The sequence below is a fragment of the Emys orbicularis genome, chromosome 1, assembly GCF_028017835.1.
Source record: "Emys orbicularis isolate rEmyOrb1 chromosome 1, rEmyOrb1.hap1, whole genome shotgun sequence".
NCBI lineage: Eukaryota > Metazoa > Chordata > Testudines > Emydidae > Emys > Emys orbicularis.
The window spans coordinates 190,305,905-190,330,326 of record NC_088683.1 but is presented as its reverse complement, the minus strand read 5'-3'; the positions used below and the strand labels follow the sequence as shown (position 1 = coordinate 190,330,326).

At 39.4% G+C, this 24,422-nt stretch overlaps 1 protein-coding gene across 1 annotated transcript in view; it reads right to left on the bottom strand.

Moving 5' to 3' along the window:
- USP25 (ubiquitin specific peptidase 25) overlaps positions 1–24,422 on the bottom strand; it is a 143,783-nt gene that overhangs the window by 7,581 nt on the left and 111,780 nt on the right. Inside the window, exons 16-23 of the mRNA XM_065417106.1 lie at positions 23,497–23,725; positions 21,067–21,267; positions 19,291–19,430; positions 11,067–11,180; positions 8,581–8,676; positions 3,766–3,944; positions 2,663–2,741; positions 626–705 (exon numbers count right to left, since the gene is read on the bottom strand). Of these exons, the coding sequence (XP_065273178.1) occupies positions 626–705; positions 2,663–2,741; positions 3,766–3,944; positions 8,581–8,676; positions 11,067–11,180; positions 19,291–19,430; positions 21,067–21,267; positions 23,497–23,725 (1,118 nt within the window). The remainder of the gene's footprint in view (positions 1–625; positions 706–2,662; positions 2,742–3,765; positions 3,945–8,580; positions 8,677–11,066; positions 11,181–19,290; positions 19,431–21,066; positions 21,268–23,496; positions 23,726–24,422) is intronic.

The window sequence follows — 24,422 nt, the reverse complement described above, 5'->3', positions numbered from 1 at the left end:
TTTTTGGGTTGAGCATGTTTTACCATCAGCCTTATTTATCCGCATAAACCCTGTGCAAAGTCCAGTTTTGGATCAATGTGATAGAATAACTTTGAATGCAGGTTGTAATTTGTTAGACCTTATTCCCTCTTTTGCCAAGTTCTCAAAATAAGCCTAGGTGCTTATGCTCCCTCTGTATAATAAGAGGGTGTTGCTGGCAGGACATTCTTAGCAAGAGGTCCTTGACTTTGGAAATTGCTCTCCACTTTGGTCTTCAGAGGTTACATTTACTAACCTACTGGGCATTTAGGAAAGCCAGTTGCCCCCCACATCCCCCAAAAAATTATTGAGGATAGTGGAGGTGATTATATTTTTGTGTGGTTCTTCTGTATTGTGTCATTTTAATTTATGCAACAAATTGTCAAATATATACAGCTGCCCATTCTGATATATTCAAAGCAATATTGAACTTTTCTGAAAAAGAATGGTGTAATTGCAATACACAATTTTTTTTTTTACATTTATTATTTTTCCATTAATTTGGTTTATCGTTTACATTGCTTTCCCCCCCCCTCAGAAACTGAGTGTTTAACGTAACCAATTTAAAATAACCCCCGTGTCTGAATTCTAGAATGTCACCTCTTACCTCTTTTTTTGAAAAAGTTCCAATCCTACCATGAGATACATGGTTGTTTCTCTGTAATTTCTATATTCTTGATGCCATCTCTGCACATAAGAAAGTGTATTAAGAATGTTCATTCATACAAAGAAGAGCTACATTTTGCACTCTTCACACAGCATTGCATACACACAATAAGCACTCATGAATTGTTTGGGGGATAAATCAAAGAATTCGGAAAATATTTTTCACATAAAAAGAAGAAAAATATCAAACTGTCTAAATATTTGTCACACAGACAAAAAGAAAATTCTTAAACTTTGTAAAGTGATGAAACACAAATTCCATAGGATTATGTTTACATAATTCATTGCCATTTGAAAGGAACAAATACAGCAGTCTAAGGGGAATACCAGGCAGGATTGTAAAATGTCCTTTTTATCTCCTGGGAGTGGGAAGGAGAACAACCAAAATAGGATTATCTATTTACATGACTGTTTACATGAAGTATTTACATGACTATTTTATTTATCTATATCTATATCTATATCTGTGTGTGTGTGCGCGTGTGAGTGAGAGAGAGAGAAATGAGATATAAACATCAGACTAATTTTAATCTATGAACAGGGGAAAGGGGATGGCAAAAAGTAAAATGGGAAGTGATGAGAATCTTGTCTTGTCATAGAGGCTGAAGAAAATCATAACTCTGATCCTGAAGCAAAATGTTACAATACTGCAAACCAAAAGCAATGTGGTTTGTACTGGAATCACTTTACCAATATTTTATAGGCAAACCAATGTTTTACTTCAAATTTGCAGCATGTTTCTATTCCAGTTGGTTAGAATGGCAGCTCTTAATTGCCTGCAAAGGACGGAACTCCAACCCCAACATGGCTTGCCAGATATCTATTTATGGTGAAATTCACCCCAACATAAAGAGCCTGCATGAGGTTCTATGAAACATTTACTGTCTATTTATGATCAATCCTAATGTTACCTTTGCAGATATGTCTTCCCCTCCCCCGTTTAGCAGAAAAAAGATGTTTTACACATGTGCAAGGGGGAGAGGTGGCACCCAGGTGTGACAGAGCCAAGATCTGTAGTGTACACCTATGTAAAGTTATGCAGGAGTGGGAAGGAACTTGAACCCAGAACAGAAAAAGAAGCGTGGCAGAGAACCTGCCACTCTGTGAATCCTCCAGTCCTTCCCCTCCACTGGGGAGGGAAAGCACACCGAAAGGCAACCGAGCCTATTTCAGGCCTTTAGGCTGGTGAAGCGGCGCAGAGCATCTCTGTCTTCCATTGGTTAGGTGAGGGGGAAAATTGTTCTCTCTTTGGCCCTATAGGCAAAAAGATGAGGTTCAAGTGATGCATGGGGACCTGTATGGGAAAAGAACTGCATCTGAAGGATTTAGGCCCCAATTCATTTAAAGCACATGCATAACTTCAAACATGTGACTAAATGCTTTGCTAAATAGACATCACTTGATATTTATCTGGAATGTGACCAGTTTCTCAGAAATGACTTGTCAAGGTTTCATTCTTGAGTAGTATGTGTCGGCATTTTAAAATCAGGATGTATTGATCAAGTACTTCAATATTTCAGGGGTTTGGGGGGAAGGGGATTGGGAGAGATTAATCTGAAGTAGTCTCGGTGTGAGACAGAATGTACATGAATTGGATTCTTGCCAATACATTGGGAATGACAGTATACCAGCTGGAGATAAACTGTAGCCAGGTCCTACTGACCTGAAACCACCCATACTATTTTAATAGATGGCCACTTCTCGTAGAAAAAGCCAACCAATTCACACGGTGATAAACTATGGGGCGCTGTTAATGATATCAAATCATTAGGGATTTGGCCAAGACCAATAAACTATCTTTTAATTACGGCCCTGCTCAAATTTGACCTTCCCAAAAATAAACGGTCTTTCAACAGAATTGAACATGGGAAATTTGGTTAACAAGAAACTGTGCACTGTAAATGAACAAAAGATCTTTTCTGAATTTTAGTAGATAATTATTCTCTGTTACAATTTATTAGGAAAAAAAAATACTGGCCTCATACTCCTCCATGTTTACTTCATCAGGCTTTATCATTTCAAGTTTGGCTTGAGCCACTTTCATTATGTTGCGGCACCTTAAAAACAAAGAAAGAAGAGTTGCAAAAAAATTAATTGGTGGTAACTGAAAACTCACAGACACATGTTAACACTGCAGAGATATTAGCCTAAAATACTGCAAGTAAACATAATTAGAGCACTATAACTTTGACTAAAGTACAGACAGGAAGTGTGATTTCCTGTATACTTCTTGAGTTCCTTGTCATGTATTCACAGGCAGAGGGTACAGGACTTTCTCATAATTACTTTACATATATGTAAAACAATCACTATATTTTAACTTTCTTCCTCTACCAAAATGCCATATCAGTTTTTTTTTAAAAAGTTAAAAATCAGGTGGCTTAAATCTTCCTGAACTTTTAACTAGTTTTTTGAAATGTAATCTTGAAGCTTCAGATCCTAATTCTCTAAGTGCTGGTATTGTGAGGGGGGCAGGATACACTACTATAATCTTTCAGTTTGTGTTTTTAAATAGGTGAACAAGTGTTAGGGTGGCACACAGAAATTGCCACAGGGAATTAGACAAGTTATTAGACATCTAGCCTAGTGTGCTGTTTTTTACATTGACCGGTACAAGTTGTTTCAGAGAAAGGAACAAGAATATGTAATGGTAAATTATGGAATAATATTATACCAATAGTGAACATTTCTTTCTAATCACCATTGATTGATTTATGCCATCAAATATAAGGATTTCTCTTTAATGTTATTCTATCTAAATTAACCATCGATGTTCCCATTATCCATATAAATATTTAATTCTATCCTGAATGCTACTAAGTTCTTGGATGTACTGATATATTCCAGCAAGCAGTTCCACAATTTAATTATGTATTTCTTAAAAGTAGTATTTCATGTTAAAAATTGCAACATTGTGTAAAGGGAAACCTTTACTGAAGTGGTGGCTAGGCAAATATATTGTTCATGGTGGGTACCTAATAGCCACATTATACATACAATACATAAAGGAGAGTTAACTATTGTATCCTCTGAATAAAAAATGTAATAGTATAAGATTAGCATGTCTCATTTTCCCATTACCTTTCATCAAAGCTCAGATTGTGATCTCCAAACTGTTCCAGTAATGTTCTCTCAATTATTTTCTTTGGTGCCTCGTTTTGCATAAAGTAGACAACTGCATGATGCAAACGGTAATCACATTCGGGTGGTGGATCATCCTGAGCCAATTTTAGTAGCCGTGCATACTCCAATTTAATTGCCTACATAATTTAACAAAAAAAATCAGTTATTTTTCCCTGACAAGTGAATTATTATTTTTATTTCTGTGAAGTTAACATCCTCATATTGCTGGCCATGCTACAAGATGCTTAGTAATCCCCCAGCCCTGTCCTACTTAAACATATTCCCTAAGTACCCTTGTAATGGGAGTCATTTAACATTTTAAAAACAAAACTGAGGTTGTTGTTCTCTCTCTGATTAGCTATCACTGGCAATAGGGTAGTACTTATGTGCCCATATGGGCAGAACTTCAACATCATTTTCTCACCTGTGTTAAAACCTCCTCAGGGAAGATTTAGCTTTTTACTATCCAGCCACTTCTCTAGCCATCCCATCTTTTTACCCAAGGTAAAGATACCTACTATATGTCTCTACAGCCAGAAGATGTACAAGACAATTGCAGCCATTTTAGCCAGTGAATTATTCTGAAAGCTTTCGTGTTGAAAAATAGTTTTTGCCCAGGGTTAAAATGCAAAATTTATTTTCAGAGAAAGTTTAATGAACATGTAAAGCTTTTAAAAAATATATTTAAGCATGATGGAAATGGTTTACACTAAGAACCTAATTATCTGATTTCTACGGAAAACAAATACTTAAAAACAAGTTTCTATCCTGCCTTACAAGGCCTTAACCGCATAAACATTTAGTATTTTACATTGTTTTTCCTTTATGCTAGTGTCACAAGAAATACTTTTCCATCTTTGCAGGCACTATTTTTTTTAGTGTTACCATACGTCCGGTTTTTCCCGGACAAGTCCGGCTTTTTGGTAATCAAACCCCTGTCCGGGGGGAACTGCCAAAAAGCCGAACATGTCCGGGAAAAATACCGCCGGCCGGGCACTTCCCCTCCCGCGGCTGCTGTGCTCCCTACCTTGACTCTTCGGCTCTGTTTAAGAGCCGAGCTGCCCGAGCGCTACCGGCTTCGGGCAGCCCCCCATGCCTCCGGACCCTGAGCTGCCGGCCGGGCACTTCCCCTCCCGGGCTCCGGGGGCACAGGGTCCAGAGGCATGGGGGCTGCCCGAAGCCGGTAGCGCTCGGGCAGCTCGGCGCTTACAGAGCCCAGGAGTTCAGGGAGCACAGCAGCCGCCGGAGCCCGGGAGGGGAAGTGCCCGGCCGGGGGCACAGGGTCCGGAGGCGTGGGGGCTGCCCGAAGCCCGGGGGCTACCGGCTTCACGGTTTGCCAGGCAGCCTCCAGACCCTGCGCCCGCGGCTGGGCGCTTCCCCTCCCGGGCTCCAGCTGCGCTAGGGAAGCACCGGCCGGGAGCGCAGAGTCTGGGGGCTGCCCGGCAAACCGTGAAGCCGGTAGCACTCGGGCAGCCCTTTTCGCATGGTTGGGAGGGAGGAGTGGGAATGCGGGGCGCTCAGGGGAGGGGGCGGAGATAGGGCAGGGACTTTGGGGAAGGGGTGGAGTTGGGGCGGGGCCGGGGGTGGGAAAGGGGCAGGGCCGGGGCCCCGTGGAGTGTCCTCTTTTTTTATTTTTTAAATATGGTAACCCTATTTTTTTTTAAAATAAATTCTAGTTTTCATGAAAACTTTTCAATTGTGCTCATTAACTACTTAATTACTGACTCTAAGCACTGTGTGGAACAAAAGACAAATCACTGAGAGAAATGGTGACAGATCTTATTATATTTCAAGTTTTTTTTTCTAAAGGTACAAAAATGGTCAAGCACTATGGTAAAGAAATGTCAACTTGAACTAGAGTGAATGTATACAATGCCTGTATGCAGGATAATGTATATTAACGCTGTAACACTAACAAATCTTGAACACAACAGAAAAACAACAGGCAGTTTCAAAGCACTCAGTAATAAACATCCAGTTTAATATTTCAAATTCCTTTCTTCCCAAACATTTGGCAAGACTACTCATCTCAGCAAGACTTATCAACCATTTCTTTCACATAATTAAAATCTCCTCTTCTATACATGTTTCTACCAGTTTCCAAAACTATAACTAACATTTAACAAACATAACAGTGTTTTTTCACAGAATAAACTGGATATTGCAGGTGGTTCCTCTTTCTACTTAGGAATTCAAGGGTTTTCTTCTCTTTCCTTCCAAGACACTCAATACATAAGTGAAATGCTATACGTTCAGAGGCATGTGAAGACAGGAGAAAGCCCTCATCTCATTTTCAAGGGTGGGACTTTAACTAGCCTAGCTGGAGGCAGAGGTGTGTGTCTGTGTGTTCATTTTTACTCTTTTCCTTGGACATACCAAAATGCTATTGACAAGCTTTGCATGATCTCAATTGAAAGGATCGATTATCAGGACCAAAATAAAGGTCTAATTAAGTCAAGGTAACTATACCAGCAAAAAAGCATCTCCAGTAGGGGCATTTGCTGGTACAGCTATACCAGTATAGCTACACCAGCAAACCCTTCCTAGCATGGACAAGTCCCAAGGCAAAAGCACTTAACACATACCACTTTATAGACAGTCTACCAACAGAAGAAAAGAACTTTTTCCATACACATTTTTGACTTGACCAAGTACAGTAACAGGCATCTTATCTGAGTTCTAAGATTCTTATATGCTGAGCAAAATAATCGTTTTTTCTTAATACAGTATGCAGAAAATGGGATTACGGTACAACCAATATATCAGAGAAAGATTCTATCTATTTCTCAAAGGAAGTTATATACAAAAATCCTGAAGAATGTGTTTTGCTTGATTCTGAAAACTAAGACAACTACCCTATAAAAACTTCAGGTTTCAGTGAAGTTCACCAAGAACAACAGTAAAGCAAACATATCCTAAAACAAACTAAAGAAAAAAACATGAAAAACAGAAAATTATCTTTGTAAGCACTATTATACCTAAAATACAATGCAAAACAAAAAATGGCATATAATTTTATTAAGGCACAGAGCATCTAAGAGACTATGGAAAACCACACTGAAGTAACATGAAGTTACACTTAATATTCTTCAAGTTAGGAAACTGAGTCAGCCACTTCACTATCATATTGCGCATTTAAGCCAAAGTATTCACTGAAAATATTGTCTGAATGTTTTTTACATACAAGTACACCACCACCAACCCCAGGAAGGTAAGTAAAGTAGAGCTGTGTGTGAAATGGTTCTCTCATCCCATGGGAATTTTTGAGATTTAAAATATTTTCCCCATCTCAAATCAGGACAAAAAATAGTAATCTCTAAAGTTTGTATGAACTGAACAAAATTTCAAATCAGATCAAACAAAATATTTTGTTTCCATTATGAACTTTTTTATGTATATTTTTTACTATACATTAAATTGAACTTCAAAACTAAAAGTCATTTCAAACCAAAAAGTGGCACTTTTCATTTGAATTTTTCAAAAAACAGGAAATGCATTGCAATGGACCTTTTCCCATAAAAAAGTTGTTTTGATGAATCTGCATTTTCCAATGAAAAATGTTTAGTTGAAAAATTCCTGACCAGCTCTATCAGTAAGGAAAAAGCAAACTCCTACCACATTTTCTAACCAAATCAACTCACTATATATGGTAAGAGTATAGAAGACCGTATCTGTCTCACCAGAAATTATGCATATTTAAAACAAATGTTAATGAATATACACTCCCCAAGGTAAAAAATTTCAACTTCCATTTTTTTCCTTTTAAATACCATAAACACGCATTCCCACTGAAAAAAATAAAATAAAAAAAATTCTGCACTATGTCATGGTGGCTCTTCCACTGGCACACTGATGATTCAAAAGCTTATGTACCAACAATTCAGAATGTTTACATATTAAGGAAAACTGATAACATCTGGATATGTTTTCTAAATTTAATATTACTTTGAAAAGTTAAAGAATGGGCACCTAAAACAGTATCTCTCAATAATACAGTACACTATACAAAAGGGATAATACTTACACTGTAACAAGTAAACCAAACCAAACCATTCAGCTTGTTATTTTATGGAGGACAAGAAAGCTTTGAAAAGCTTTGGTGAACACAGCGATGTTCCTGTGTGAAAATGCTGGAATTCTCAGAGACATGCTAGTGGAAGTCTGCGTTTACGCTTGGTCTACACTAGGAATTTATGTCGGTATAACTACGTTGCTCAGGGGTGTGGTTTATTCACCCCCCAAGTGATGTAGTTATACTGACCTAACCCCCAGTGTAGACAGTGCTATGTTGACAGGAGGGCTTCTCCCATCGACATAGGTAATGCCTCTCAGGGAGGTGGAGTACCTGTGCCAACAGGAGAAGGTCTCCCTTCATGGTAGGCAATGTCTCCAATGAAACATTACAGTGGCGCTGCTGCAGTGTTGTAAATTGAGACAAGCCCTTAGTTATGAAAAAGATAAACAAATGCCGTCATTGTTCAAGCTCACACCCCTAGCCTTAGTATTATCTTTCTTAGAAAATGTGGGAAGCTGTGACTAGTGGTATCAGAAAGCTTTATTGCTAACCACACCCCTATAAAAAACACACACACATAATAAGATTTCTTTATGCTTCTGTCAGGACAAAAGTATTACTAACTAACTGAGGACTGAAGCCAAGAAAAAGAAAACAGACAAATGCCAGAACAATCATAATATGCATTAATAGGAAAAAATATTCCAATAATAAAAAAAAAATCAGAGGAGAAATAAAGATTGAAATGTTAGTTGTACCTTAAAGAACCCTGCTTCTGGCCCACACCTGTCATAAACATTCCTGGCTTTACCTATAGCCATGATAATACCTTGCATGTTCGGGGTCAGCATGACCTGCCACAGGGGATTTAAGGTAAAAGTTTTGAATGATTAATATTTTAATTATTTAAGTCAATATGCCTTTAGTCTCATGCAACAAAGAACAACCTACTGCATGCAAACATTGGAATGGCAAATGCTTCAGTGTTAGAGTTTGTGTTCTGCAAATTAATCATAACATTTTTCTCTACTTCTACCAAAGCAACAGCCATATATGATCTAACAGATGTTTACATTAGAATAAAGTAAGTACTAATAATTATTCCAAATGCAATGAAAGCAATTTAATAATTATATGGGCAAAATGTCCAAGGAAAGAAGAGACGGTTCAATACTGTTATTCCGCAAATACTGCAAAATGAATTAGTACTAACCTAAGAGCCTGTCTTACTAGCAAGGGATAAAAGCAAAGTTTCTATTATTTCAAATTAAAAAATCCATTCAAAATTCAGAATTTTTGATGTTCAATACTACAAATATTTATTTTTATCATTTTTCCAGATACTTCATAATTTAATAATTGTATTATTACATAAAATATATATTCAAAATCAGGATCAGGGTTCCATTGTGCTAGGTGCTGTACAAACACACAAGAAGACATGGTCCCTGCCCTGAAGAGTTTATGACAATCTGAATTAAGAAGCAACAAATTTAAACTAACAGGAGGGAAGTGGGAAGGGAAGACAAAGGTAAAACCAGTAAGATTATGCAGTTACACCGGTTAGTTATATGCTCAGATTAACACTTCCAAGTTACTTGAAAGGTCTTTTTCCTACTTATATACAAATAAACAAACAGCCAGCTCTGTCTCCAAATACCCCTCGGTCTAGGCATTATTGGCTGGCTAATTTCTTGCAGGCATCACAACAGAAGTGAGTCTTTATGGAGAGAGGGCAGAAAGCTTTGGGAATAGGTCAGGGAGGACATCCCATATGTAAGGGTAGCATGTAAAAAAGCACAAATACATTTACGGAATAAGCAGACAAATGGACACAAGATCAGCACCACTGAGAAGAAGGGGATGTGGGATGGCATTGCTGTAAGACAAAGGCAGATAAGTAGGGAGGGGCCGAGTTGTGAATGTCCTTAAAGGTGAACATTAACAACAATTCCCTTGGAGCTAGTCAGGATATCATAAGAACTTTCTTTAGAGCTGCATTATGTAGGACATAAGGTCAAAGGACACAGATATGTAACTGCTGCATTCAGATCACAGTGGGTCTGACTTCTTACAAATACAACAGTACCAATTTAAGTTCTCCATCCCATTCTGCCAATTAATGTTTCTCACAACTGAGGAGTGGAATATGATTTGACCTACTCACTGCTGCACATAGAAGTAACCCAGCAATACATGGCTCCATGAGTTACTCAGAACATAGGTCCAGGTTCCTTGAGTAAGCAGGCACCGTGCACCAGCTATGTCCCCTCTCTGAGCAAACGGACAGGAAGTAGTGGAGTATGGGGTGGACCCTTGGCTCTGCATTCCCACACACGAGCCAGAAAAACTAAGCTAAATTGGGGGTATTGTAATTTGCTGCTGATCTAGGCCCGCAAAAAACTACTATCCTTCTGGAGCAAAGGGAAAAGCAGGAAGGAGACTGTTTCTCAAAGGGGTGGCTCTGAGGTTCTATGCCTTTCTGGTCTACTCCTCCAGAGCTGAAACTTAAGTTGCGCCACAAGGAACAACTTAACCTTTAATTTGCTTTTCTAATAGTCATGTTATAGGAATGCAATTATGAAATAAATGAGAATTTTTAAACATTTCTAATATTTGCCTTTTTAATTACACTTTTCTTCTTTAACTGTTACCATTGTAAGTTGGAACCCTAGCATAAAAGGAAATACAATTGAAAAATCAAGAGCCAGGAAACACAGTTGGCTGCTAATCTGTCCTTAACTCATGCCTCTGTGTCTAAATATTTCAGCTTGTATCTGTAGGACAATTTGCTCCTCTGAATCTAAAATGTCTAAGCTTGGCAGATAAGAGATGTAGTTTGAACCTTAACTTCATTCAACTGACAAAAACGAGGAAATTCAGAATGTCATTCTTTATTCTTACAGTTCTTTAAAAAATGTAATATAGTTCACAAATATCTTTCATAGACTACACTTGGCCTAAGATAATACTCAATTTCCAATAGCTCAAAGGTACAGATATATGTGCCTTCCTATAATCATTTCATACCACACAAAAATGTGCCCAATTCGGGTAACTGCTGCTATCTTTTCTGTACATTTTTGTTGTGAATTTCAAGAGATCATCATCACAAATTGCTAAGCTTTTAGTTATGCAGATATCTGTTAAGCGCCACAATGTGCAACATGCCAAAAAATTCACACCAGGCAGCAAAAGAAAACACTAGTGTAGCAACTGTGCGCAAGACTGCAATCAAAGGTACCTCATCGTCATAACCCCCCTCCTCTGACTCAATCACAAAAGTCCCTACATCAGGAATCGCCACCTCTACAACACGCTGGTTAGGAGCTGGTTGAGCTGGGGCGTTATCAGAGCTCTGCAGGAGAAAATCATCATCAGTATGAAAAAGTCAGAAAAAAGAAGAGAAAAGAAAAAGGTAACAAAATGACAGACTGATAAGTAAAACAATCTGTGTTGCTGGGATTTGCTAGACTTTATAGTACTAGACCACCTGCATATTCTCTCACTATTTGGATTTTTGAAAGAAATTCAAAGGTATGAAAAATCTTAAGTAGTGAATTCTACACTCAATGTTTCCACAAGTCTTGGCCTTCAATTTGTCTTAACACCTTTCTAGAAAAGTGACTTTCCTTTTTGCTCTAAAATTATTTGCCTTTGTAATGCTCATACCTTCTCTGTTACTGTAGCACCAAAGTGGTGTTCTTGTGGCAATTTTTTTTTTTTTTTGACACTAAGGGGCAGATCCTCAGCTGGTATAAATTGTCCTAGCCCCACTGAAATCAAACTGTCATGGCTCCATTGACTTCAACAGAGCTATCACAGTTTATGCCAATTGATAACCTGCTTGGATTAGAGTCATGTGGCAATCATGTGCCATAGAAACAAAATCCTCTAACACCTATATTCTGTTGGAAGCACTATAATAATAATTTATATTCTATTAGCACCCAGAAGTCCCAATAAGGAACAGGCCCCATTGTCCCAGACACCCTATAAACACACAAGACGATGGAGTTCTTGTCCTGAAGAGCTTACCATTGGAAACGCAGGAACAGATAAAGGGCAGGGAACATAAATAGAATAAGTAAATGATTTTGGTGGTGACTGGCACATGGCTTGTCACAAGTTTTGCTGGGTTTGGGTTTTGTTTTTTTAAGCTGGGGGTAGAGCTTGGGTGAGAAGGTTAATATGAGTAAAGGAACAAAATAACAAAGGAAGGGGAAGATGGCTGTGAAGAGAAGGGAAAAAGAAGAAAGGAAAAGAAGACAGTATGGGCCTGTCTGAACTGTACACGCTTATGTAATAAAGATTATTGAAACCAGATTTAAAAAGTGTGTTTGGACCAATTAAAACCGGTTTTTAGGACCTAGTTGTTTAGAAGCTACAATGCACAGTGCTACTAAACAAGGTATTTATACTGAAAAGTTGCTTAATTTGTGGCAGAAATTTTCAGAAAAATGTTATCAAATACTTAATATTCTCCAAATACTTTTATAAAGGGGGCACAAGGAGCCTTAACTTTGCCTCTTTATGAACACAGAGGTTACTCACCTTGTGCAGTAACCGGAGTTCTTAGTGATGTGTGTCCCTACGTGTGCGCCACTTCACGTGCATGTGCACCCCCGCACCTTTAATCAGAGATTTTTGGTAGCAGTTCTTGTTCGGCTCATGCATGTATGTACCCTATACAGTCTTGTATACAGAGCTGAACAGGCAAACCATCCTCAGTTTCTTTTCAAAGAAAAGTCCTGCAAAGTCCTTTGCAAAGTCCTGCAGAAAAAAAACTCAGAAGGAGAAGAGGAGGGCAAGTAGTGGAGTACCCATAAGGGGACATATCTTGAAGAAGTCCAGTTACTGCATAAGGTGAGTAACCTCTCCCCCTTCATACAGTAGTGTTCCTATGGGTGCTCCACTTCAGGTGACTCCCTAACAGTATTCTGACAAGGAGGAGGAAGCTTTGTAACAGAATCTAATACTGAAGACAAAACTGCATTGACAACTACACTATCTGATCTAGGGGCATGAACCAAAGTACAGTGGTTGTAGAAAGTATGTACTGAAGTCCAGGTTGCATCTCTGCATACTTCAGCAACTGGAACATTCTTCAGTAATGCCATGAAAGTAGATTGTAACCTTGTAGAATGAGCTAATGCTCTGGAAGGAGGTTGATGTTGGCAAAGTCGTAACATAAAAGAATACACCCAGATCTTATCTTGAAAATTTCTGGATAGATTGTAGATCCTTTGGATCAGTCTGCAATTGAAACAAGCAGTCTGGTAGATGAATGGTCTGGTTAATATGAACATTGGAAGATCCCTTAGATGAATATTTTGGATGTGGTTGTAACAAGACCTTTTCCTTGAAGAACACAGGAAATGGAAGAGGGTCTGCCATGAAAGCCCCCAGTTCTCCGACCCTCCAGGCAGAAGTGATGGCCACCAAAAAAACCTGTTTTCAGCTATAGGTGAACCAATGAACACATAGCTAATGGCTCACAAAGGTAATTCATAAGGTAATTATCAGCCAGGTTTAAGTCCCATATTGTTAAGTAAGTTCTCTAATTTGAGGGAAAAGATTAACCACATCTCTGAGTAATCTTGACGTCGTGGGGTGAGCAAAAACCGAAAAATCTTCTACTAGGTAATGAAAGGCTGTTACAGCTACTCAGTGAAACTTGATGAAACTCATAGGAAGATCTGATCTTTTTAATTCCAAGAGGTAGCCCAGGACAATGGAACAAGAAGAGAGTGGGCAGGAGAAATCTGTCAGTGGGTCTGCCAGAGGTAGTATCTCCTTCATTTTTGAATTAAGCATGTCACATGGATTCCTTTCTACTGTTTAACACGTAGTCTCTAATCCAGAGAACCATTGAGGAATCATGCCTGGAGCCAGAGAAATTCAAGACTGGGGTGAAGTGTCTGACCAGTATCCTAAGACAACAAACAAGAACTGATCAGAAGTTGCAGTGGTGGACGAGAAGCAAGTCTAATGACATAAGGATATCAAACTTTTCATGGCCAAGTCAGCGCAAACAACATGACTTTGTCTTGCTTGACTTTGAATTTTCAAGAGCAATGGTATTGGCCAATATGCATAAAGAAGGCCCTTCATCCATGAGATGAGAAAGGAATCGCCTAGTGATTGAGGTTCAGGTCCCCCCTTTCAAACAAAATTTCTTGCGCTTTGCATTGGCTGCAGTGCAATAAAGTCCACTTCTGGAAACCCCCAGGTTAAATATATCCTGCTGAGGACTCGTGAATCCAACTCCCACTTGTAACTCCGATAGAAGCATCTGCTGAGGTAGTCAGCCATAGTGTTCTTAATACCTGGAAGGGAAGACTATCTGCTTAGCTATGCACCAATTCCAGAGTTTTATCACTTCGGCATAGAGTGAAGGGAAACATGTCCGCCCGACAACTGATGTAGAACATGCAGATCACATTGTCTGTTATGATCACAACGGATTTGGCTCTGATCAGTGGAAGGAAGAGGGAGCATACCCTCCTGCCTGGTCTCAGTTCCAAAATGTTGATATGCAGAAAACCCACTTGGGGAGACCACTTGTCCTGGATGATGTGTGATTTGAGATCAGCTCTCTATCCCTAGAAAGATGCGTCTGAAGTGATGACAACGGTCAGAGGAGCTCGGGGGAAAAAAAGAAAAAAAAAAAAAAACACCTCCCATACAGATCTTGGAAGGATTCTTCCACATATTGAATGAGTCCAGAACCCAATGAGAACAGAGACCTGTCTGTCTAGACTATGCTCGTTTGGTGTGTCAATGGTCCTCAGCCATCCCTGTAAACACTGGAGATGTCATCTGGCATGTTGGGTTAATGAAGACGTTACCATATGACCCTACAGCTGAAGACAATTCCTTGCCAAGGTCTGAGGATTTATCTGAGTCCTTCAGACAAGATTTTCAGGTTTGTGAACGTGTCCACAAGTAAGCAAGCCTTGGCTGTCATGGCATCTAGAGAAAGTCCTATAAAATCTATCCTATTGAACAGTCAACTAGGGATAATCTGTTTGATGTAGCTGTTTAGAAGTCTGAGATCTGATATTGGGGACCAGAAAGTACTTGGATTAGGACCCCTCTCCCCTGTGCTGGACTGGACCTCATTCTATGACCCCTAAGCGTAAAAGGGAGATGACATCCTGTCTCAGCAACTGATTGTGAGTTGGGTCCCTGAACAGACAGGGGAAAAGTGGGTGGGAGGGAGGCGTGGAGGTAAAATGGATGGAATAACCATCTGTTATGACTTCCAAAACCCATTTGTCAGATGTTACTGTCGCCCATGCAGGATGGAATTGGGAAAGGCTGTATCCGAGTGGGGGGAGGACAGGACAGTGCAGCAGCAAGTCCCTGTGGAGGGAGTAGTTCAGACTCCTGACCAAGCCATCAAAACTGGAGCTTAGCCATAGCAGATGGCTGGGATGAAGTAGCTCTGTCAGTAGCTGTTTTCTTTTTGGAATATCTTGGTCTCTGGGCCCAAGGTTAAAGTGGCCTACAGAAAGTAGAAAAGTAAACTGTGCGAGATCTTTGGGCCATCTAACACCTGCTAAGTTTCCTTTCGTTTATAGGTGTATAGATCCCAAGGGATCCAAGAGTGGCCCTCGAACCTTCAAAGTATGAAGGGACTGTCTGTAGAGTCTGAAAATAACTTATAACCCTCTACAATAGACTGTACCTCCCTATGGAAGCTGCACAGCTGGAGCCAAGGTGCTTGTTACATCATGGTGAGATGGTACAGGCTATGCTATCGGCTGCATCCAAGACGTTTTTGCCAAAAGCTGACCTTCATTTATGATGGTCTTAAATTGTTCATGGTGGTCCTGTGGCAAATATTTAATAAAGATACTAAATTTGCTGTAATTCAGATAGTGATATTTTGACATGAACTCCTGATGATTTGCTCTCCTGAACTGTAGGGTCGCAGAGGAGTAATTTTTGCGACCGAAAAGATCAAGATGCTTTTGGTCCTTGTTAAATGGGATAGCACTGGTTTTGTATTGCCTCCCACCCTCTAACTGCATCCACAACCAAGCAATTTGGTGTCACATTGAAAATAAAAATTCTGAATCCATGACCAGAACATATGGTATTTTTTGTTAGTATGTTTGCATGCAGGGAGTGCTGTGGCAGGGGTTTGCTGGACTGTCTTGGTTGGCTCTAGAAGAGCCTAATTAATTGGAAGTGCCACACACGTTGAAGCTGAGGAATGTAAAATATCCAGGGGTTTATGGTGGAAGTCCAAATCCCTCGTGAGGAAGTGTAAAAGAGCAATTTGTTTCATCAGCTCCCGGAACTCTGGAAAGTCATCTGCCATGGAAGGTGTTGGAGGCATTATAGCCTCATCAGGAAATATTTGTACAAGGTGCTACATCCTTGACAGCCCTTGCCTCCTACCCCTCCAGCTGTAGGAAGGTGGGGGATCATCTATCTTCCCTTCCCTCCACGTGGGGAGGAGAGTAAACTATCCTTGAATAAATGTGAAACACTTAAACAGAAAGCTGTGAATTGAGTCAGATTCCTCTTCCACACATTCTAATGGAGATGATAATTGTTCCCCTTGGATAGTGTAAGTCAGAGAAGTAGAGTGTCCCAATGAGAAATGACTAGAGAGTGACCCAGAAGACCTCAGTACTGAGAGATGTGTGGTACCAGCAAGCAGTGAACGCTCTGGTTCATTGGAGATGAAGAGGTCTGTAGTATCTGAACTCCTGGGGTACCGGAGGAACTCTGGAGGTTGATTTCAGTAGCGAGGTAGATACCAGATTTTTAGGAGCAGTCTTAGACATCTTCATGATACCAGAAGCACTTGGGGCCTCAACAGCACTCTTCTTGGGTGCCTCAGGTATCCGGTGACTGAGATGTCTTTGAGGAAGATTTAATACACCTGCTCCTTGTCAATACCATCAACATAGAGTGCACAGCTTTCAGTACTGCAGACATGGAGGCAGGTTCCTCAGCCCTGGATGCTTTCGGTGACTGGGATCTCAAGGTGGCCAGTTAGCATAAGTCTTCTCCCTTGCCTGGGAATCCTGCATACCTCAGAAAATACAAGTCCGAAATGACCCTACAAGTTGGGAAAACACAAGCAAAAGGGAAAGACAAAAACCCTAAAACAAACTATGTACAACTATATACAACAACTAAGTATATAACAACACTAAGGCAGTTAGTAAAAGCAGGCATGTGCAGCACTCCATCTTAAACCAAAGGTGGTTGAGCAGGAACTGAGGGCAGTTCGCCTGTGCAGCCCTATAGATCTTTGGTACGGGACATGAGTACGTGTAGAGAGCATAAAGGCCGAATGGGCACTGCTACCAAAAGTCTCTGATCCAAGGTGCAGGAGTGCCTGAAATGGAGCACCCATAGAGACACTACTTGAAGAAAAACATTCCGTTTCAGACTTAACAACATGAAGACATCTAGTTTCTCAAACATACACATACAATTTCTGCCTCTCCTACAATTAATTACTCCCCCCAACCACAATCTTGTAAATGACTGTGACTGTTCATTCCATGTCATAGGCCTGAACTGACGTATTTTGTTCCCTGCAACCAAGCTAGTATGCATCTATCCTGGTGTATCTGGAGGGAAGCCAGCAGACCCAAGGTAGAGAACAGGGGTAGGCAGGATATCGAGGACTTTCACATCCTCATTTTGGGGTAACACAAATAGGTACAAGGCACAATATATAATTTTCCCAGTCTGTTTTGCTATGTTGGCATCGATTTTTCCGATTTAGGCTCTACTATTTTGTTAAACATGACAGATTATTTTCTCTAAGAACACAGAAGGCCATCTAAACATTAACCTAGGAATATTGGTGACAGTATGTCTTGGTGTCAAGAGTTAGATTAGCTTCCCTGTTGATTTTAAACCACAACTCAGCAGTGTCTGTGCTCTCGACATCACAATGGTTGAGAGACAAGAGAAAAACACTTCTGCTTTGATTAAACACCAATCCAGGATTCCATTTCCATGTGGAATCGATTCACAGAAGTATCCGAATTCTTGATGTGAAATATGAGGATTTACTGGTATATATGCTTGCCTATTAGACCTATCCTGGGTCTAAGTGGGCTTGTTTAGCTCTGGACAATTAGGACTCAGGCCACATTTTTGTTTTATTTATTTATTTTTAAGGAAGAATGCATGAACTTTGCACATGCCCAACTTGTTCATACACTGCTCCACGATGACTTAGCAAGACCAACTGGGGAAATAATAAATAATAAACTGATACATGTTACATTATTTTGATCTAAAAAACAAGTATTCCAATAAAGTTGCTTGTGGTTTCAAAATGTATTTATTCATGCAAACATATGTGATCAAATACTTATACCTACAGTTGGTCAAAGAATATTTGCTGAATGTAAAATTCATTGAATTTTAGCTTCATAAAGAATTCACAAAGCAGCCTCTTATTTGCAATTCTATTCAGTGCTCAAAATTACTTGAAGACTATCTGAAGTGAAGTACTGGAAGTCTTTGGAGGATTCACATAAAAAGTAATTACCCAATATTCTGGCTGGTGTAACATATGTATTCTAAGTTAAATATATACATTTGATGAATCATGAAGACCTGTTTCGAAGTCTGTGAATTCAAATACTAAAACCTAGGATAGGATCCTAGTTCAAATAGAATTGAAGCAGGATATTCATGTTTTCCCCCCAGTATTCAACTAACTACGTATATCCTCCATAAATACAATGCTTAACCTTAAAAACTACATCAACTGATGCAGCCTTTCAAGGATACTGACGACTCCAACTGGTGTCTCAAAATCCCTAAATAAATTTTAAAAAACCTAATATTTTTTAGTGTCCTGGGAGGAATACTCCTTTATATACTCCCATAACTAGAAAATTATTAATTGTAGGCAGGAGCAGCGCCAGGGTTTTTGCCACCCTAGGCGGCAGCACTCCTCCTCTGAGCATTCGGCGGCGGGGGTCCTTCCGCTCCGCGTCTTCGGGGTACTTCGGCGGCGGGTCCTGGAGCGAGTGAAGGACCCCCGCTGAATTTCCGCCAAAGACCCAGAGCGGAAGGACCCCCCCGCCACCGAATTTCCGCCGAGGGCAGCAAAATGCCGCCCCCCCCCCCCCAAATCCTGCCGCCCTAGGCGACCGCCTAGGGTCGCTAGTGGAAGCGCTGGCCCTGATTGTAGGTGGACACAAAGACATGTGTGACCGTTGTTTAAGAAACATACCGTACTCAACAAAGAAGTGTGATAATTACATACAATGTATGTACATCACTAGTTTTACTCTACTATCAGCCTTTAGGTATACTCCATTTCTTCTGGACAGAGTATAAAGGCTGAATAGTCCCTAAGGAAAGGTTAATGCTTTCTTCAAGGGAATAATTTTCTCTTATCAGATATTATAATACCTGCCACTTGCAAGATAAGAAAAGAAGGGGTATTAAAAACTTGAAAATATCCTCACCGTTTGCATGACAGTTTCAGGACTTCTATCTTCCTGTTCAGCTAATGCTTTAGTGATTGCTCGTACAGAATCTTCTTTCAACTGCTTTGAGAGATCAGTTCTTGATGGCTGCTCTAAATACTCTGGTTCTCCTGCTTGAGCTTAGTGACAAAAAATTTAAGATAAGCAATTTCATATTCTTAACATAGCTAAGTCTATCCGCGTTATTTGGGTTAACAAGTAAGTGCTAAAGAAACTTGCACAAAAATGCAAGTTATGTCAAATAATTCACACAAATCTGCTTTAGATCCATGTTCCCATCTTTTCTAGTTTAAGCACTGAAAGAGCTTAGTGAATAGTTTTACGATTAGAAAAGTTTAAAATCATATTTAACATATTTGAATTGCCTGTAACACCTGCTGAAGCAGAACACAGTACCCATGTTGAGCCTGGGGCTGTGCATGAGTGTAAGGTTCTTCCTGAATCTCCTTGTGGGATTGTGGCCTAAAATATCTAAGAGTTTAAATCTAAAAGATTTATATTGCAAAATAAACACACATTACAATCAATACATTTTACTTTTCAAACAACTAAGACAACACAAATTCCTTTCCATTGAAATGTAGAATCTTCACTAAGAAAAACAAAACAGACGTGCTTATTGCTTTCAGTTAGTAAAACAAAAAAAGGATAAACATCTGCTCGTAAATTTCAAGAGAAATTCATTCAATATTTTGTATCACGAATACAAAGAACAAAAACTAGGCTGTTCCAAGTAACTGAAAAACTAGACATTTAGAAGATGAAATCACTCTTTGGAGTAAAAAAAATGCAGTTTAACATTATCAGTACACCAATTTTCTAGATACGTTTGGCCAAACTATGATCTGTGTGTCCGTCACTACGAAATGAACATACACTCTTTAATGATCCAAGGGTGACAAGAATGTATGAATGACAGACTCCCACTATCCAAGCGTGTCTAGTCATCTTAAGTATTTATTACACTGTAGAACCACCAAAGCTAGAAATGGACATAGAGAAAGAGACTAGGTAGGTTAATAGGCTATGTCAGTGCGGGACTGTCACTACAATTAGTTCACCAATTGTCTGTTCAGGTCAGCTAAGTCCCAAGCAGTTGAGTTTCCACCACTATTCTTTGGAGTCCACCACACACCATTCCTAACATTCTCAGTATTTTCCTGGTAATCAGCCTAAAGTTTTCCTATTTCTTAATTTAATTCCATTACTACAATAATATACCACACAATTTCTCCCTCTCCTTACGGCTAAATTCTGCTCTCACATTACTGTAAATCTAGAGAATCTGAGTACTAGGAAAATTTAGAGAGAGGAGAAGGGGAAAATACCCTGGAAATACCAATTTTATTTCTTAAAATAAAATGCCAACGGGAGCTACTAACTACTCAGCACTTCTGAAAAATCAGGCCACATTTTCAATTTTGAAGAATGCTTTCAGCTGAGGTGGTACTGGAACTTCACAAGGGCAGAAAATAATTCAACATTAATAAGACCATCCAGTAGGCTTTTTTAATTTTTTTTTTTTATTTTAATGAGAAAAGAAAACCCCCAACAGAAACCAATGCTTATTTAAAAACCAAACAAACTTCTAATGTGGTTATTTTATAGAACTCACTGTTGAAAACAATTCAAATGTGAAGAAAAATAGTTCAGTATCTTCAAAGATATGATAGTTTGCATGTGTATACATTAATGCCAGCTGTAAAGTTTTATTTTTGTTTTCCCCCCCAACATAAAAAATGTATGCAGACCAACCTGGAGCAGAGGAGGGTGCTGGCATCCTGGGTGTCTGAGATGCTAACAACTTTTCCTGTTGTACTTTCTGAGCAAGTTCTGCATCCCATTCTTCTAGTTCTTTTTCAAAACGCTTATTGTCTTCCTTGACATAGTCCTTTAAATCAGGAGGCAACGTATCCATTCCAAGCAGCATCTGACCAGTTTCCTTATTAAATTCTTCTGTAAAACCACATGGTTTATGTGTTTCACAGAATAATGAAAGGCAACAGGAATACATGTGGATGAAAGGCATTCAGAATGAGCATTCTTGAAAGCATACAATATACTAGTGAAATTAAAAAAGTTGTCTCACATTTATGAATACGTCTCAGTTTATCATTTGTCATATGCAGGAAGCTTACTCACCTGGAGGTGAAGCTCATGAAGCATTTTGCTTCTGCAATTTAAGTCTTGCACTTTGGCAACATAAGCTCATTACCACCTAGAAAGCCAAACCTCTGGGGCTGTGTGCACCTTATGAATCAAAATGTTCACAGCTAAAGTACATAAGGGACTGTGGTCCAATTGCTTTCCATTCCACTTGGTCTTAGTTAGACTTAGAACTTTTAGACTGGCAGAGCCACACGTTGGGGCCAACAAAGCCTGTGGCAGCAGGCCCCTTATGAATCTGGGGATCTGGAAATGTCGAGGCTAATCTTAGTAATCATTTAAAACTAAGTGAGATTTCTAACTTTTTACCTTATGAAGACAGCCTTAAAAATGTAAAGCAATATAAATCTATTACTATGCTTGGAAACTTGTCACTAAGTTGTAACCAAAAGATCCAAGTTCTTCATGATATTTTCATTCTACACAATGCGGTTTGGCAGATCCACCTAACCCTTAACAAGTAGTCCTTTGATTTCTGGGACCAATTCACTAATGTCTGGGTGTGGAGAGAATAGTGAAGGCCCCAACTACCATAGCACTATAAGCATAAGAAACTCTCCCCTTTGTCTGTCAGATGAGCAGTCAACCTCCGCTGAATAGTCAGTCTATATAATCTATGGCCACAAGAGGGAACAGTGAAGGAGAATATCTATTTTCTTTTAAAACATTTTTGAACTACGATTTAAACTACAAACTAGTCATAAAAAAAGAGGATTGATGAAAACATGGTCCATCACCACAATTTATTCATAATATGGTTAAAGATACACTTATCTATCGTGGTCAGACAAGAACTGCAAGCAGCGGGACTGCTTTCTGTCATGTAGCTTTGCAGTGAACATTTGTATTCTTGTGGGAGTATGTGCATATTCTCCCTAGTCATTGCTTTCTGGTTGGACATGATTTAATGCGACAAGGGATATGTTCCTAAGAAGTTTTAGCCGGTCTAACTGGAACTGGCCAACCGGGGCCAGATCAGATAATCAAAACTACAGATAAACTGGAAAATGCAATGCTGCAGTGCCATCTAACGGTTGTTTCTGGCCCTGGAGTCCTGGTTGTTCAGTAAATGTAGAGAGCCAGTTAAGTCAGGGTTGAATAAACAGGTTTCTACTGTATTCCTTTGTTTTGTTTTTCACAAGGAAGAACTCAAAATGTAAGTTAGCTATGAAGTGCTCATTTCAATCATTTGCAACAAGCCTTTTTTTTTTTTGAACACTCCATGAAAAAGTACATTAAGTATATTAAGTGGATGAAGGCAAGAAAAATATTCCTGAGAACATGTAAAAGTGACCTATTCTATAGCTTTTAACATTTAACTTTTTTTGGTTTTACTCTCTGGTGTTGTGATAAACCTATGCCCTCACCATGACATCTTCATTTGGCAAACATTTTATTTTGCTATTTTAATAATGCTGAAGCACTACGTACTGTGACACTATGATGCGTACTACTCAAAAGATGGGTAGTATTTTTTGCCATCTAGAAAACTATAAACATTGATACCTATTAGCATAATTAAATATTTCACTTTCTACTCATTTGTTTAAACACTAAAGATTGACATTACTCCACACAATAACCCCATCTTTAGGGCTATATCTTGGGCAGCGCTTTATCTAAACACCTACAATATTCTTTAGCTGATCTACAATTAAGCAATGTTCACTTGTAAAAATGTAGAAAAGCAGGATATCATTGCTGCATTTGTACTGAACTCTACAGGAACGCGGGGATTTTTTTGGGGGGGGAGGTTGCTTAGTTTTCTTTGTATTCAACTATAAATGCACATGTAACATTTTAGTCAACAATAGGAATTAAAATAATCATATGACTATTACTTTTCATGTAAATAAAGTATTATATACAAGTTTAAATTTCAAGCTCTTAAATTCTGCTATAATTATATTAGCCATAGTTCAGATATTCAACAAAGCAAAAAACCACTTAGGAAGTCAACACCTTGAGCACAACTTCCACATACCGTATTTCATGCTGAAAATATACCCCAGACATTACCTTGTATCAAGAATTGTTCCTTATCATTGATATACATTAAACAGTATGCACTGGCATTCCTGTAACCACCGAAAGAATCACGTTCCAACTCCTCCCAAGTTGACTTTGTCACAGAAATATCATTATATTTCATCCATCTCCTCTGGTGGTGGTCATAAATGTATGCCCAATAGTGCCCTGCATTAGCTTGGCCTTCATGAACTAGTACAGCATGTAACCGATAAGGAACCTAACAGAAAGAAAGCATAATTTAAATGTTGTTGCCATTACAGTAGGAGGAGGTTACTTACTATAACTGAAGGTTCTTCGAGATGCGTGGTCCCTATTTGGATTCCAGACGTGGGTGTGCATACGTGCCACGCGCTGGTGCCAGAATTGTTCGTAGTAGCGTCCGTTGACCCGCATGTACATCATGCGTTGGCTGCGTCGTGTGTCCAAGTCTTTAAGAGGCTGTGCGGGTCAACGTCAGTCCCTCTTACCAGTAAGCGATTAGCTTACTCCAATCCACAATGCAGGGGATGGAAGGCAGGTATGGGAATCCAAATAGGGACTACACACCTAGAACCACCTCCAGTTACCGTAAGTAATCTCCTCCTCTTCTTCAAGTGATGGTCCCCATATGGATTCCAGATGTGGGAGAGTAGCGAGCAGTGCTCGGAATATTGATCTGGACATTTGAAAAATCAGACTAAGTAACATGGGTTATAAGGCAGCTACAACTTTATTTGCCTAGCTAACAATTTACCTGGGTCAACCACCACTCAGATAGTCACTACAAACTACTCTAAAGCAATCTACTAAAGAAAATAGATCTCTTCCTTAGAGCATGTTCTTTTTCATTCTTCAGTGTGCAGTACAGACACACAGACCGTTTAGGTCAGCTCCATCCCAGAGTGAATACTACTCATCATGCCAACATCACAATG